Source organism: Scomber scombrus, chromosome 13, assembly GCF_963691925.1.
Source record: "Scomber scombrus chromosome 13, fScoSco1.1, whole genome shotgun sequence".
In the NCBI taxonomy this organism is placed as follows: domain Eukaryota; kingdom Metazoa; phylum Chordata; class Actinopteri; order Scombriformes; family Scombridae; genus Scomber; species Scomber scombrus.
Genome location: NC_084982.1, coordinates 2,662,652 through 2,678,333, shown reverse-complemented (window position 1 = coordinate 2,678,333; position 15,682 = coordinate 2,662,652). Strand labels below are relative to the sequence as shown.

Genomic DNA, 15,682 nt, shown 5'->3' with positions numbered 1-15,682 from the left:
AAAAAGAAAGTCGCGGAGTGGAAGGACGCATCAAAATCACTAGATCTCATGCGCAGCCAGGATGGCACAGTCTGCCTTCCAAAGTTTGACTCGGCGTTTCTAGTCACAGTTGGGATTACTTTGGACACTCGGTGAGTTTGTGCCCCGCTGTAAACACTGACGTGTGCCTTATTTATTGTTTTGCTTCGCTGCGTTGGACGGACGGAGCGGGTTTTTCGCCGCGCCCCCCTCCCCTTCGGGTGGATTTGAGAGAAATGAGTGAGAGGAGGCGATCTGCTGCAGCTCTGAGCTCTAGAGCCCACGCTTTTTCCGTGGAAGCCCTGATCGGCTCCAACAAGAAGAGGAAGCTCCGGGGCTGGGAGGAGAAGGAGCTGGAGTTGTCCATGGAGAGCCTCGCCACGGACGGAGAGGACCCGGCGCACTGTCTGGATATGGACCCGGGTCAGTGCGCAGACATGCACCACATCGCTCAAATGTCCGGATCTCCGTTATATCGCTGCTGCGCACAGCAAAACCCACGAGTCCTGAGTCAAAACATGGCTCCACGTTCAGTGACCCAACCCCGACGGTTCATGTAGACTACATGTGTATGTGGAGTCTTTTATTCTTTTAAAACCGACTGAGAGATTCTGTTCAGTGAATCAAGAGGAAAGCCTTTTACTGTTGTAGATAACGCTTATAAACCTGATGCATGCAGGCCTGTAGGGAAAGTCAGTCATGCTGCTCAGCTGTAGCAATATGATACTGAATATGAATCAAGAAAATTAAAAGGAGGAAGTTTGCTTCTAAACTAAATCCAAGCATCAAAAACAGCTTTCAAAAATATTTTGAGGCTCCACATTAAACCAGATGACGTAAACGTGTCTTTTTTGTCATGGTGGGTTGGCTTCTCCAAGTTTTGACTCAGGACTGGTGGATTCTAATGAGATAAAAGAAATATGATCTAAATGACATGATGAAAACACTTTAATGAGTCAGGGGGTAAAGTTGTGCTGCTGTTCGCTTTTTCAGCGAGAGTTTGGCTGCAGGCCTGCAGAGAGGCCTCATCTTGTTGCACCGAGGCACAGAGTCAAATAAACGATCTAATCTAAGGCGATTCATCCTAAAAGAGAAGTATACCTTAGATAATATTTAGAATATATATCCTGTCATACTTCTATAGATAATAAACCTCAGGCTTTACGCGGCCTCGGGATTAACTGCGCAGTAAAAACGTGCATCTTGCTCCACAGAATCTCAAATATTTTCCAGGTATGAAAGCGCTCAAAGAACTTTGAGGTAGAATTTAAGTCTCTACTCGTGAAAAATATCTAATCATACTTTGAAAGATATAAAACAAAGGAAAACTAGTCTCCAATTATCCAAATTAACCAAACAGGCCTGTGCGTAAAATGTGTTTAGATTGGACACTTTAATACTTTAAATACACAGTGTGCGTAAAAAAGAGGAATTACAGGAAATCACATAAAGTCAAATAAAGTCAAATAATTTAGTAGACAAAAATAGGAATTTCAGGGGATTTGTTGACTGGATTCGTGTAAAAGAAATGACGAATCGTGAAAGACAAAATAAATGGTACAATTATATGAAATTTTTTAAAATTCATTTAAACTATAACAAGTATGCGATATATGAAAACTGGTCATTTTCGACCCAAATTGTAATTTTTATGTCAGCCTTTCATTAATATTTTGTAGCAGTTTTAGAATTCCCGGCTTGTTTACACCAACATGAGCGTAATCAAATGTTCGCATATGAAGTACAGTATTACTGACATTTGTGAGTTAATCATCTGCAGGTGTAATCCAATATTCAAGCATCACACTCTTCTTTGATTTGAGTGTTTAGAGATGAACTGATCACGTTGAGCTCCACAGAAAAACCTGCTGCGCTGCTGAGCAGTAACATCAGACCTGACCTGACTTTTAACCTCAATGCTTTGAGCACATACACTTTGGCTGTTTTTGAAACTGACGGATACACAGCTGCGCGTCCTGCTGGACACACAGTTTTGAGCATTTTGAATATGATTCTGTTTGTAAAACATTCAGCATAATTCAGTCCAAACAGTATTGGAGGACGATCTGAGTTTGGTCGTCTTAGTGTTTGATTTACACACTTAAATGATCATCGAGGGGATAATGTATCCAAATTAGATTAGTTCTCATGTATTAAATATATTTATCTTGAAATATACTTATCATATTATCTTGTACATCATAGGTCATCAGATATTTATAGAGATGGTAGAAAAAGGCAGAGGTGAAGTCTTCCTACCTCTGTGTGCTGCTCAGACAGTCTCAGCCTGACGCTCCTTCCCGCTGCCTGCTGCAGTCTGACCTCAGGGGCGCAGCGCCTTTACGCACGGCTCCACTCCGGCCTGAGTCAGCCTCAGCCAGACTTAAAAGTCAAACTGTAAAACATGCAAAAAGAGGAATAAATCATTAGGTAAAGTATTTAAAGAAGGGGAATTTTTCAGCAGGGACTCCCATGGGAAGATTGTTGTTGTTGATATTAAAGTGCTGAACTGTCTCTGCTGTAGTTAAATGGGGGAGATGAGACCAAACCTTGATTATAATGTTGCCAGTGGCAAAACAGCTTGTTTGTGCTTATTTTAAAAGGTCAAAATAATTTGCAGTAATTAAAGCTTAGACATCATTAAACAACCATTCAGTCATTTCATTTTTTTGGTCCTGTTAGGCAGAAAAGTCGTTCTATTCATCCTCTCCCGGGATTTGCCCCGGGTAGTCTCGGGGCTTTCGGCTGAATTAATAACCCAATTCCCGGTTCCTCGACCCCCCACCTCCACCTCTGGTCCCACTCATTAGCAGGCGGGTTCTTGGCAGGTTCAGAGGGTCCTACTCGGGTCCTAAAGCCTCCGCTTTGGCGCGTCGGGCGGCGGGTGACCGAGAACAGCGAGTCTCTGTGGTCAGATCGTGTGGTTTAGAGGAATCCTTAACAGGGTGATTTTATTTTTACTCAACTCCAGGCAAGGTTGGAAGCCGGCTGGTCGTATAACACGTTTATTAGCCTCAAAGACAAGGGCAGGACTGAGACATGCACAGGCTCTGAACTGAGTTCGCATTTAACAGTCTGCAGTAAGAGCTCAACAGTCGAGTTAGCACAGAAAATGAAGTAGTTTTGTTAGACCTCACAAAACTACTACAACCACATTTCCATAGTATTTATCCTTAAAGACAACAATGAACAAGTTAAACTACATCCAATATAACTTTATATTTAATGTCATTAATAAAAGGCCGTACCCCTTTACAAGGTGACGTTTTTTCGCTGTTACGCACAGATTACGCACAGAACTAATTCACTACAAACACCTGACGTTTCACAAGGCAGCTGCTAATTAAAACCTGCTAAGATTTTTTTTTTACACTATTAATTTAAATTCAACCAAAAAGCTGATTCTTGCACTAAAGTGTAAAAAGTCATTACTCAGTCCATTTGGAGCATGCAGGATGATAACAGAGATATGAAATGTGAGCGGGACTGAAGCTTTTATTGCTTCCTTCGTGCCCGAGCCTCCATCAGTGCAGAGGGAACAGGTGCTCCCACTCAGTGGATTGAACCACTCTGTGATGTCATGGTTGGCAGGTTGCTACTGTTCCCTTCAGAAAATGTGTTGCAGCTTCATTAAATACATCAACTCCATTCATTAGAGAAATATTTCACTACAAACGCCAAACTTCTAATTCAAACTATGACTTAAACCTCTTATTTCTTAGTCTATTAACTCTTGATTTTACCCTTAAAGTTAAGGATACTGTATCTCATGTACTGTACGCTCTGGTTCAGCTTATTCCAACTGAATGTACATGATGCTGACTCAAATATTCACTTTTTTATTGCTGCATCCCTGCATCATTTATGACAAGAGCATCATTTTAAACACACTTCCTCCAAATTATTTTGGCTAAATTTGTATGAAATAAAAATGTGGCCTGATGTATTTAGTATCCTAACTAGAAGTAAAAAAATCAAGTGAACAGCACTTGGCCGTACAGCACAGTTGGAAAGCCACCGGAACGTTTGAGAGGTTATTTCTCTTTATTAAAAAGGCATCTGTAAAGAAAATTAAATATTCCAAAACAGATGTGGAATTTCTGCTCGCTACCAAAACAAAAATGGTCACGGCTGCATGTCAGACTCACTAACAGATAGCACAAATTTCTGCTGGCTACCAGTTTAAAAAAAACAACAAAAAAACAAAAGCTCTGTTGCATCATTAAAACCATCTACACAGCGGAGGCATCTAATGTAAGCATTAACAACTGTTCACTGTGAACCCAAACGTGTAAAATGTATATTTAAATATTAGTATAACTCACACATGCGTGCCAGCAATAAACATTTCTACGTACTTCCAAATTAAATGCATACTCTTTTTGCTTTACGTACTTTTATATATGCATTACATCCATTTTTCAGTAAGTCAACCTTTCTTCTGTTTGTGTGTGTGTGTGTGTGTGTGTGTGTGTGTGTGTGTGTGTGTGTGTGTGTGTGTGTGTGTGTGTGTGTGTGTGTGTGTGTGTGTGTGTGTGTGTGTGTGTGTGTGTACGTGTACGTGTACGGTGTGACACTGAGGACATCAGTTGTGATGTACAGCACTGACTTGATTGAATTGGGACCAATTAGTGGGCTGCAATGGATGTCAGCTTCATTTTAAGGAGGCCTGGCGTGAGCTGATTGGGAGCCTTTGGACCGCAAAATACAGGCCCGCGTGTGTGTGTGTTTGTGTGTGTGTGTGTGTGTGTGTGTGTGTGTGTGTTTGTGTGTGTGTGTGTGTGTGTGTGTGTGTGTGTGAAGCTAACCACAGCAGATGTCAGGCCAACGTTCTGCTGAGTGGACAAATTTTTGTTCATCAGTAAATGTCACTTTTTTTTTATTTTGCTCGCAACTAACCCTCAACTGAAGCTCCGAAGCTGAAAATGAAAGCTTTATATGCAGCTGATGCTGTGTCATACTGGACCAAAGCTGTTATGCTGTATATTTTTGTTTTTTTTTTCCCCCCCTCATTTTTGACTCTCAGCGTTTGATTTTTTAGAAATGAACTGGCTCCAGGCCTGATGTTTGATGTTACACACAAACAAACACATATAAGCTGCTACTAGGTGGTGTGTTTGTCTGTCTGCACAAATCCAGCTTTTGGTTTGGAATCCTGTGTGTGTGTGTGTGTGTTTGTGTGTGTGTGTGATGGTGAGTGGAGGGAGGACAGGTCTTCGAGCCTGATGACAGGGCGGCCGGGTGGAGTCGACAGGCTCCCGCTTGGCCCGGAGTTTTTTTTTTCTCCCCCGCATCTCGTAGGGAAGCTCCTGCCAAATGATCTCGTTTTTGATCGGGCGGCCTCTCGCTCTCTGGAATGCTTCTCTTTCCTCTAGACGCCTCCGTTTCACACACTAACATCCAGTCTGAGATGCTTCTAGCAGATATGGGGGCGCTGAATGTGGCTTTTCAGGCTGTGTTGGTTGCAAACATTCAATGAACTCTTAGTTTTTTTATGATTGAAAGTAACTTTTTAAAATAAAGCAGACTAATGACATTAATCTACACGTATCATCATATTCAGTGGTACTAGAGGAAGTACTTAAATTGACAGATAATTCCACGCAAAACACGGGAGAGCATACAATCATAAAAATTCAGCCCCACTGAAGATCACAACTTTTATTTTGGTGATTAGATCAGGGGGGAAACAGCTGATATTTCATTAAAACCTCATGATGCGCAACATTTATGCAGTAAGACTTGACTGGGAGTCAGTTCGTGCAAAGCAACTCGAAGGTGAAATACTCAGAGCCTTGCTGCCGTGTCAGTGCTGCAACATGAATATAACAATTCATGGAAAGCATCAAATGTTCTGTAAAAAATTGGCAACATGGAGACAAATGACCAAAACAGAGCGGTAACCCCGGGTTTGCAGTGGTTATACTCCAATCCTGTATAGCCTATATACAGTAGATCAGTGTATTAGCAACATCACTATATATCACTGGTTTCCCTCTGGTAGTTACTCAGTTTGCATGGCATGATCTCTCATCTGAAGACTCATTACAACAGAGAGGACGTTTAATTGTTTTTTTTTTTTTGTGTGGGAATTTGAACTATCCCTTTAATTCTAACAGTAGGCGTCACGAGCTTGTTCATAAAGAGTGATTGACTGGCTGGGAGTATATATCTGCGTGTGTGCGTGTGTGTGTGAGACAGAGAGAGAGAGAGAGATGAGAGAGAGAGAGAGAGAGAGAGAGAGAGAGAGAGAGAGAGAGAGAGAGAGAGAGAGAGAGAGAGAGAGAGAGAGAGAGAGAGAGAGAGAGAGAGAGAGAGAGAGAGAGAGAGGAGAGAGAGAGAGAGAGCAGTCAAAAGGAAAAGCAAGTAAGGGAGGGAGAGAGAGAGAGAGCGTCATGTGCGACAGTTGACACTGTAAGGATCCCCCAAGGAGATGATGGAAAGTATCTCTCTGTCTCATTACACCCCCCCCTCCCCCCTCCTCTTTTACCTCCCCTCTGCTCTTCCCTATCTCCGTCCCTCCCTCCCCTGCTGCTCTTGTTTCCAGCGGGGTTGGCTCGGCCTGCGCTGTGGTGGTTTTCGCCTGGGACGCGGTCCAGTCTCTCAGCAGCTCTGCATTTGCATAACCATATTTGTGTGCCCTTAGTCTGCCAAGTCAACCTCCTCGTGTCGGGCCTCAATAAATAATACATTATTAGATTTTTTTTTTTTTTTAGGGGTAGGTGGGGAGGTGGTGGTGTTGGAGGGGTGTAGGATATTCAGCTGTAAACTATTTCTGAGAAAAGTGAAATAAGAGCTTGCATGTTTTGATCTTATGGAGGATTCTTTTCTGTATCTGGATAAAGTGAACTTCTAAAAGGTGTTTTGCAAGTTAAAAGTTTGCATCCCGGCTGGAAAATCGATGATGAATTTTGATATTTAACCCCGAAAGATTGTATTTTAATTTGTTTTAAAGACAGCAGGCATTAGGTAGGATTTAAAGGTTGGAGTCAAGACGCAGTTATTCTTTCCTGCTTTCTCGCTGTATTTGTGATTTCCTTTTTTTAATCTTAAAGATATAACTCAGTGTAGGAGCTATGAGATAAATGTACGTGATTGTCTAGGTGTTCCTGTTATTTTGTCCAACCCGTTGTGAATAGGACATACAGGATTTGGGTTGAAAATAATGGGGGAAGATGAATGTTAAAAGGATACTGAGGTCACCCTGGTCCCTGTCGGGGAGGCTCAGACCGATGGAAACCTCTCCTGTAGGTCTGGATCTCTGTCAGGATGAGGGAATGTGTGTTTTTTTTTGTTTTTTTTATCCCGCTCTAACATTGTGACCCTGTTGATGACTTTTAATGGGCAGTCCAGAGGAAGAACTGGTGGGGGGGGTGAAAGGGGGAGGTGGGGTGTCTGTGTGTGTGTGGGGGGGGACTTCATTTGCTGAACCCTTCCCATTGGAATTCTTCATTGTGTGGCCCCAATTTAAGATTTAATATTTTCCACATCGCATTTCAAAGGCTTTACGCAGCATTTATTCTGCTTTTGACATCAACCCAGAACTCCATGACGGGTTGAGCCATCGAGCCAAACACTGCCGCTTCTCTCCAAGCTGCAGACGGCAGGTGATTTGGATACAGCAGAGAGAGAGAGAGAGAGAGAGAGAGAGAGAGAGAGAGAGAGAGAGAGAGAGAGAGAGAGAGAGAGAGAGAAAGAGAGAGAGAGAGAGAGAGAGAGAGAGAGAGAGAGAGAGAAGGAAAAGGAGAGAGTGAGCCGCTGTTACTCTATCAGCGTGCCAAGTTTCCTGCGTAAAGCCTAAAATCGTATTAATTCAACTGTTTCAGAGCTGCTTTCTCATTCATCTCATTCATTTCCCCTCTTCCTCCTCCTCTTCTTCCTATCCCCCCCTCAGACTCGGAGGCGAGTCCCGGCTCAGACGGAGAGGGTCTGGCCGAGAGGACGTCGTGCTCCTTCGGCTCACCCGCCGAACTTGCCCCCGGGCCCTGCGACCCGTCTCCCCCGGCCTCCATGGAGGAGATCCAGGTGGAGCTGCAGTGCGCGGACCTGTGGAAGCGCTTCCATGACATCGGCACTGAAATGATCATCACCAAGGCGGGAAGGTATAGGCCGCACACACACACACACACACACACACACACACACCCATGGCGCAGATAGATTGTTGCCCAAACGTGCGTAAAAAACATTTGCGAAATTTTACACACACACACAAAAATATTTCTCAATTATTTGGCTCAGTGAGTCTCTACTTAGGTCTGTTATGAGTCATATTTTGGAGAGGAAATTATTTATTATGAGGTAAGATTATTACAACTCAGGCTCGAGTCGCCACACACACACAAATACAGACGTTTATCAAATGCTCAGGCCCTTAAATCTGCAGACTCTATGACACACACACACACACACACACACACACACACACACACACACACACACACACACACACACACACACACACACACACACACACACACACACACACACACACCTACCTCTCAAAGCTCTGTTTGGAGGGGTGTTAATGTGTTGCACGTGCAGGCTGCTCCGCTGGGTTGAGGCCTTGATGACGCGGCAGGTTATTCCTGATGTGGGATTAGAAGGTGAAGCTGCTTCTAATTCATTTCTCTATAACATGTTCCGGCTTTTCTCGCTCTGGTCGGGTCAACAGTCCAAACTCAGAGCAAGAGCAGAAGTTGACCTGTGCGGATCCTCAGGGAGGTCCTGCCCCCCCCCCCCCCCCTCCCCTCTTATCCCCCCCCCACCGCCCTCCAACTCTCCCCTCCACGAGCCCGGGGCGCCGCACATTTCCACCTACATTTCCCACATGTGTTCAGATCAATCGGCATGACTGATAACTGCGCTTATTATTGCTTCAGCTTCACATAACGTCTCACTTAACAAGATCTTTATTATGGTGTTAAGTATTTAAAGCTGTTGATTGTTCAGTCAGTGAGGTCACATCATTTCCTGAGAAAATGTGCTGATACGAAAAATATTTATTCTAAACTTTTCTGCATTCTGGCGGAGATTTCCACATCATCATTATTAATATAGACTTTTCTATGGCGTCTATTTTGTTATTTTTTAAATTTAAAATAAACACTATAATGTGGTTTGATGACTTAATCAAATACATTTTTGTGGTTGGACAATAATGGAGGGATTTTACTGCGTTTTACATGATGAATCATAATGTAGTCTACATATAATATTTTTCTTGCGCAATGGCTAAAAATAAAAGTTGGAGACATGATTGAATGGTCAGTCTTATTCAAATGTATTAATTAAGGTGGAAAATTACCTAAAGTCAATCTGGGATCTAAATAAATATTAATAAATAAATTCAGTTGAAGCTTATTTCTATTTTTCCTAATATATAAATGAGCTATTGTAGATTTGGACAATTTTCTGTCCTCATTCTGAAAGCAGCTGTTTGCTTCTAAACTTTTGAGTCCTTTTGAAATTAACACGTATGTCTCCCTCCTCTCCTCCTCACACACTACAACGAGCCTGCCTTTTTTTTTTTTTTTTTTTTTTTTTACGAATTGGGTCTAAACTGGTAATCAGCTCATAAATAGAGCAGCAATCAGTTTGCGCTCAGGCAGGGTGAAGGCGCACACGACCGTCGCCGTGTGTATTTCACGGCCTGCTCATAATAAGCTCATAAATCCAGTAGAGAAGGGAAGCAAGAAAAAACAGCCCTCTTTTCTCATTAGTCAGGCCCGGATTTACGACCTTTAAATGAAAAGGGAAAAATGCAGCGTTTGAAGTGCAGAACGAGGAATTAAGTTCAAATGTGCCCCCCCCCCCTCCTTCTATATACAGACTGTTATTTAAAGTTCATTTTTTTACCCCCTTTTTTATTAATTTTAATTTTCATGAGGTTTGCATCAGTGTCAGCCTCCAGCTTTAGACCGCAGCTGCAAAATGGAAGAAGAAGCTGGATGCTAAAAATATTTTAAAACATGGAAATACATTTAGACTTGCATTCAAATTATATCCCAGATTTTTACTCAGATTATAAAATGTTCTCCTACAAAAAAAAAAAAAAAAAAAAAAAAAAGGACAGTTTAAGAATACTATTATATTTCATAATATTACAGGAAACAATAGGAAAGAGGTGCAAAGGTCAGAGGTCAGACTGGTGTGACACTTTAGAACAAATGATTTCCTTTTAAATTAAAATGGTAAAAATGTGCAAGGTGAAGAAATGAGTCAAATAGAGACAACAACAGCAATTTGTTTAAATGTATTTTTTAAATTTGAGGAGTCAGAGTGATGACTGACATCTGATCAAGATTCATATTCATGATAATTATGTTCAAGATGTTTTCAAAATTAGATTTTTATTAAATAAACGTGTTTTTTTTAAATGAGATAAATGTGCTGCTTACTTTACAAGCTGCAAACTGGCCTGATGGATGGAGTTAAGTCATTTTTCAGTTAAAGGAGCCAATCATTATCAAGCTAATTTATGAAGTTTCCTTCAGTTTATCCTGAAAAAAGTAGCAATCTTTGAAAATAAAATTTAATTTCAACAGAATTAAATAGTAACATATTTGGCTGTTTTAAACACATTTTTGGGGGGATTTTCATAGAACAGCTTTAATGAACATAGTGAATAGTCTATAAGTGTTTCTGCTTGCCGCCTCATGTTTACTCTGAACATGCACAAATATCACAGTGTTGAAGGTTTTTTTTTTAGTTTAGTTTTTTATTTATTTACTACGACTCCATCAGATTTACGAGCGTGTGTTGTTTTTTCCACTCTAGGAGGATGTTTCCTGCCATGAGAGTAAAGATAGCAGGCCTGGACCCTCATCAGCAGTATTACATCGCCATGGACATCGTACCTGTGGACAACAAGAGATACAGGTACCATCCTGACATGTATACATACTAACAAGTCCTCATTAGTACCTAACCTCTAGAGTGACCCACTGGGGGGGGTTAATACGCTGCTTTCCAAAACCATTCCCAATCACTGTTAAAAACAAATGACATTTTATGATGTGGCACTGCTGTGGTTCAGGATTGGTTAGATTTAGGCACAAAAAACCCTTGGTTAGGGTTAGCGGAAGATCATGGTTTGGATTTAATGGTCACTTGAGACATGGTTACTACTTCCTTGAAAGTTATGCAACTTTTCGTCATCATGGCAGCAGTAAGAAACCACAGTACAGTTCTTTTTTTCGTGGTTGGAAATGGGATGTGAACAGTGGTCTCCTGCTGCTAAATCCACTTTTTGCCATCTAAGTAACTATCTGGACATCTACCCAACCCTGTTGACGTCATCCGAACTGCGTCACATGTGCGTGTCATAATTAATATGGGCACTAGATGGCGTCTGTCACTCTAACATAACTGTAGGTCGTGTTTGCCGACTGAATTTACGATCTTTGGGGATTGTTTTTCGTGGGAGGAAAAGCTCAGAAATACATGACCTATCAGACATCAGCTAGTCAGTGTGGTCCAGAGCTAAGGTTCTTCTCTTGGACGCACAGAAAACAGTGTAAAACCTTTATGAAATGTAATTATCTTTGCACATTTTATTTATGTACCCTATCATTTTCCTCTCCATCCAAATGCAGAAACCCAACGTTTCTCTCAACATCTGCTGCTAAACCCAAATGTTTTAATTCTTTTGGGTTTCAGTGGGGAATCTAAAATGCTGCTTCAGTTGCTTTTCAACCATGACAAGAATGAAAACTGCTGAGGAAACGCTGAATAATGCTATTTTGTCTTCAATAGGCCTGAAACAATGTCGAGCACATACATTAGCACAAAAGAACAGCTCCGAAAACAGCGGGACCGGCCCTTCAAGAAACAAAAAAACGATTTAATAAATGCACAGCTGTACATAATATGCGCACACACAGCCGTATCTGCGTGTGCAAATGCATGAGCGAGCCTGCAGTCCTGCGCCCCCGCGAGCTGGACACCAAACTCTATTTTCCTGGACGCTTCTCAAAAGTCAGACCGAGCGTAAACCTTTGGTCCTAGTTGGATTGTTCTAATCTTTAATGTCATTTCTCATGTTAGACTGGTACGTAACAGGATGTGGGCTGGATGAAGATATTCCATCCTTTTTCTCCCCCCCATTTTTCTAATTACTTATAACTTTCTACGAGAGGTGTTCCTGTCATCTGCTCGACAACGCGGAGAGAGAGAAAAAAAAGTATTTACTCGAATCATTTACATCGGTGAAGTGAAGCGAAAGTGATTAAAGTGTGCATGTGCTGGAGGGGAAGGCTTGTACATGATGGATTTCTCTGGATATGCAATAAGACTGATATCCTGGCCCACGGTACTAGTCCCTGAAGTCCGAGCCAGGGAGAGGAGATTGAAATGTATTCATCATCCCACTGGCTGAGCAGCCGGAGCCAGAGGCCGCCTGCAAATAGGATAACGCTCAACATTCAGGTCTAATGATGGAAATAGGGGGGGGGGGGGAACGAGGTAAAGATGGAAAGAAAATTTGTGATGTGGTATATACCTGCTGCTGGATTGTAGAGGGTTACTTTAATGGCTCGGTATCATTTTTCAGGTATTATGACAGAAACGAGGAAGAAAGATGAGGATGATAAGAGAAATTCGTGAAGCTTACTTATTGGTTTTATACATGCTGACTCTAATACTAGTTGCTGTGTTACAAACTGATAACGTAGCAATAAACCTAGAGATGTGTATATTTAAATGAGAGTGTTACCATTATGGGATCCTAAAAAGCTGCCAAAGCTGCCAGTAGACCGGGATTCAACCAAAACTGCTCTCAGAACAGCATTTAGGCAATCATCAGACACTTAGACAGATTGATGAACTTCATTTAGCACAGGTGGAAAGTAACTGATGCAGTCTATGTTTTTGTTACTGACAACAAATCCCATGTAAATAGCAAAAACAACACTGCGTTTGTCTGTATACGTTCCCATTTCCAAAGCCTCGAAACAATTGGTTCCTAATAGACATGTACAATCTTAGAAAACAGCTCACAAATATATATTTTAATTTATTTATTTTTTAAGACTCAATTTTTGCAAACATTACTCAATCAGGAGTAAATAGTGCCTTTTTGGGGGACTATTTTCTGCTGGGGAATAATACACATTTGGGACACTAGCTCATATTTGCTGCAGCAGGATGGTGTAGGTGCGATTGATTGAAAGTAAACTACAGTGTGCATGTTTATGTAATTGGAAGCTGTGGCTCACTGATGTGTTTGAATGGTTTTGGACAACACTGGGGTGTTATGGCATAGAAAAATGTATAAAAATGGAATATATCCAGATAGTCTTACTTTATCCAAACAAAAGCATTAACCCCATAATCCAAATTCATATCACATATGTGATGTAGATTAACAAAATAGTAGAATAAGTTCATATTTTATATTGTGAATGAATTAAAATACACAAAATTATTACTTCTAACTAAAAGTATATTCGTGAAAATACCTCAAATTCATATAATCAAGATATAACTTACAGCAGCTTTAAGTATATTTCAATGCAGGTTCCCCCCCCCCCCCCCCCCCCACCCCCATAGTATTATTATTTATGTACATCGTTTTTTTCAAAGTCTTTTGGTGGCAGTTCTATAAAGATATTTCAACTTTGGAATAATTAAAAACTTTTTATGAATAATACTTTTACAAAATGTTCATTTAAATTCTATAAATGTCAAAATAAAATAAATAGCTGAATCCAACCAGGAAGCCCATTAGCACCTGATCCAGTATATTAACCCTTACATTACTGTTCGGGTTGAATTTGACCCTTTTTGATGTTTGACAGCTGTAAAAACACCACAAATGTTCTTTTACTCTGAAATTTGACGACTTTTTCTAAAGTGGCCCAAAATGCACAAAAATGAAAATATTTTAAAATGTTATACTTTTGTATAGGTGCTACAAATATTTGACCATTGAGGCTGTTCTGGGTCAAATTATCTCCGTATCTCTTGACATGTGTTTTAATGAAATGAATAGTTAATAGTTTTAAACTTAAAGAAGTAATAGAGACATTAATGATACAAGTTCAGCTTGTTGTATAAAGTGAATCAACAGTGTTTTAGAAGCCTTCATAGCTCTCTTTGCAGCTGCTGAGCATATTTTAAAGCAGAGAGTTCAACAGCATAAAACATGTTTATAGGGAGTCAGTTTTGTTTTCGTGCGTTGCTATGCGAGGGTGAATATTTGATTAAAGGCTGAGCGTGCTGCTGATATATTCCCCTTCTCCCTCTCTGCAAAACAAAACCATGTCATCTCAAACGGAACCGGAGGGTGGGTTCAGATCCCTCGTGTCGAGTTATGTCGGATTCATTTAAACAGGTCAAACAAGTCGCAGCCGTGAATTAAAAAAAAACAAAGCGACCTCTGTGATCCGATTTGATTTCCTTTACTTCGTTTTATATCGTTGTTTATTAATGTAAAGTTTTCCATTAAAGCGCAGCGGACGTTCCACCCTGCCGCCTCTCTCTCTGCGCTCTCCCACCAGCCGTACCAAGACATCGTGGAGGATTTTTTTTTTAGAGGCCAGGATATCTTGTAAAATTAAATAGGATTTTCTTCCTGGCTGGGGAATTTACCACAGGGCTTTGCAAACTGAGCTGGGAGCTGTCACTGGTGTGTCTCAAGAGTCGTGGAGAGGTTGGGGTCTGGAAATCCGATCTTTATTGGAATCAACTTACTTTACTTGGGCTCCCTGCCCCTCTTTAGGAACGTCTCATTGGTACCACGCTCATTAAATCTCCATATATTACGGCTCTTTTATGTGGACGGTCGGTCGGTTTGTGCTGAGCTCGAGCTGCTGAACGCGGGGGCCGTCTGGCTCCTCGAACGTACCTCGTTCCTTCGACTGTGTCAGAGCATGTTCTTCACACATACACACACACACACACAAACACACTCATACTCATATAGGTGCCCACATGCAATCAGAAACACATTCAAAAGGAATCAAACACACACTAACATATCTGCAGACGTTTATGTCGCCACACATGTGAGAACAATCACTAAATCCAATGGTTCTGGAGGGGTAACCCTAACCTGACTTTAACCCCACACCCAAAAGTTGTTACCCCCCCAACACAAACTCAACCTACACTTAAACATAATCCTATAAACTATAATCCAATAAACTCAAGTTATAATCTAATAGAGCTGGTATAGGTGGAACAATTAATTTTTGTTTGTTCCTCACAAAGATAAAAAAAATGTATAGAAATGGAAAACATTCACTCACTCTGAAGTTGACACTTATTCGAAAATGATAACACACACACACACACGGATTTATGTTTTACTATACATGTGAGGACACACATTGAACACAATACATCCCCTCAATCTCTAACCCTAATTTAACTTATATCCTATTTATCTGATTTAGGCTCTAACTTTAATCTAATTTCAAACTGACCTCATTCAATAGAAATACATGAATTATACATTTTTAAAAGAACACACACAACAGCAAAGTCAAAGTTTTATTTCACTCTATTTATACAGTTTAAATGAGAAAATCACTGTAAAATCACTCTGCACAGCATAAACAATGTATGAAACACACTAAAAATCAGTTTTTACAGTTTTACTCTACTCTACACACTACAATTAACCCTAAATAAAAAAAAATAATAATAACAATTTCTAACC

General features: G+C 40.8%; 1 protein-coding gene across 1 annotated transcript in view; it reads left to right on the top strand.

Annotated features, from left to right (window-relative positions):
- The first annotated feature begins 254 nt into the window (after window positions 1-254).
- Window positions 255-15,682, top strand: part of tbx15 (T-box transcription factor 15) — a 36,388-nt gene continuing 20,960 nt past the window's right edge. Inside the window, exons 1-3 of the mRNA XM_062431368.1 lie at window positions 255-441; window positions 7,913-8,120; window positions 10,798-10,899. Coding sequence (XP_062287352.1) covers window positions 255-441; window positions 7,913-8,120; window positions 10,798-10,899 — 497 coding nt within the window. The remainder of the gene's footprint in view (window positions 442-7,912; window positions 8,121-10,797; window positions 10,900-15,682) is intronic.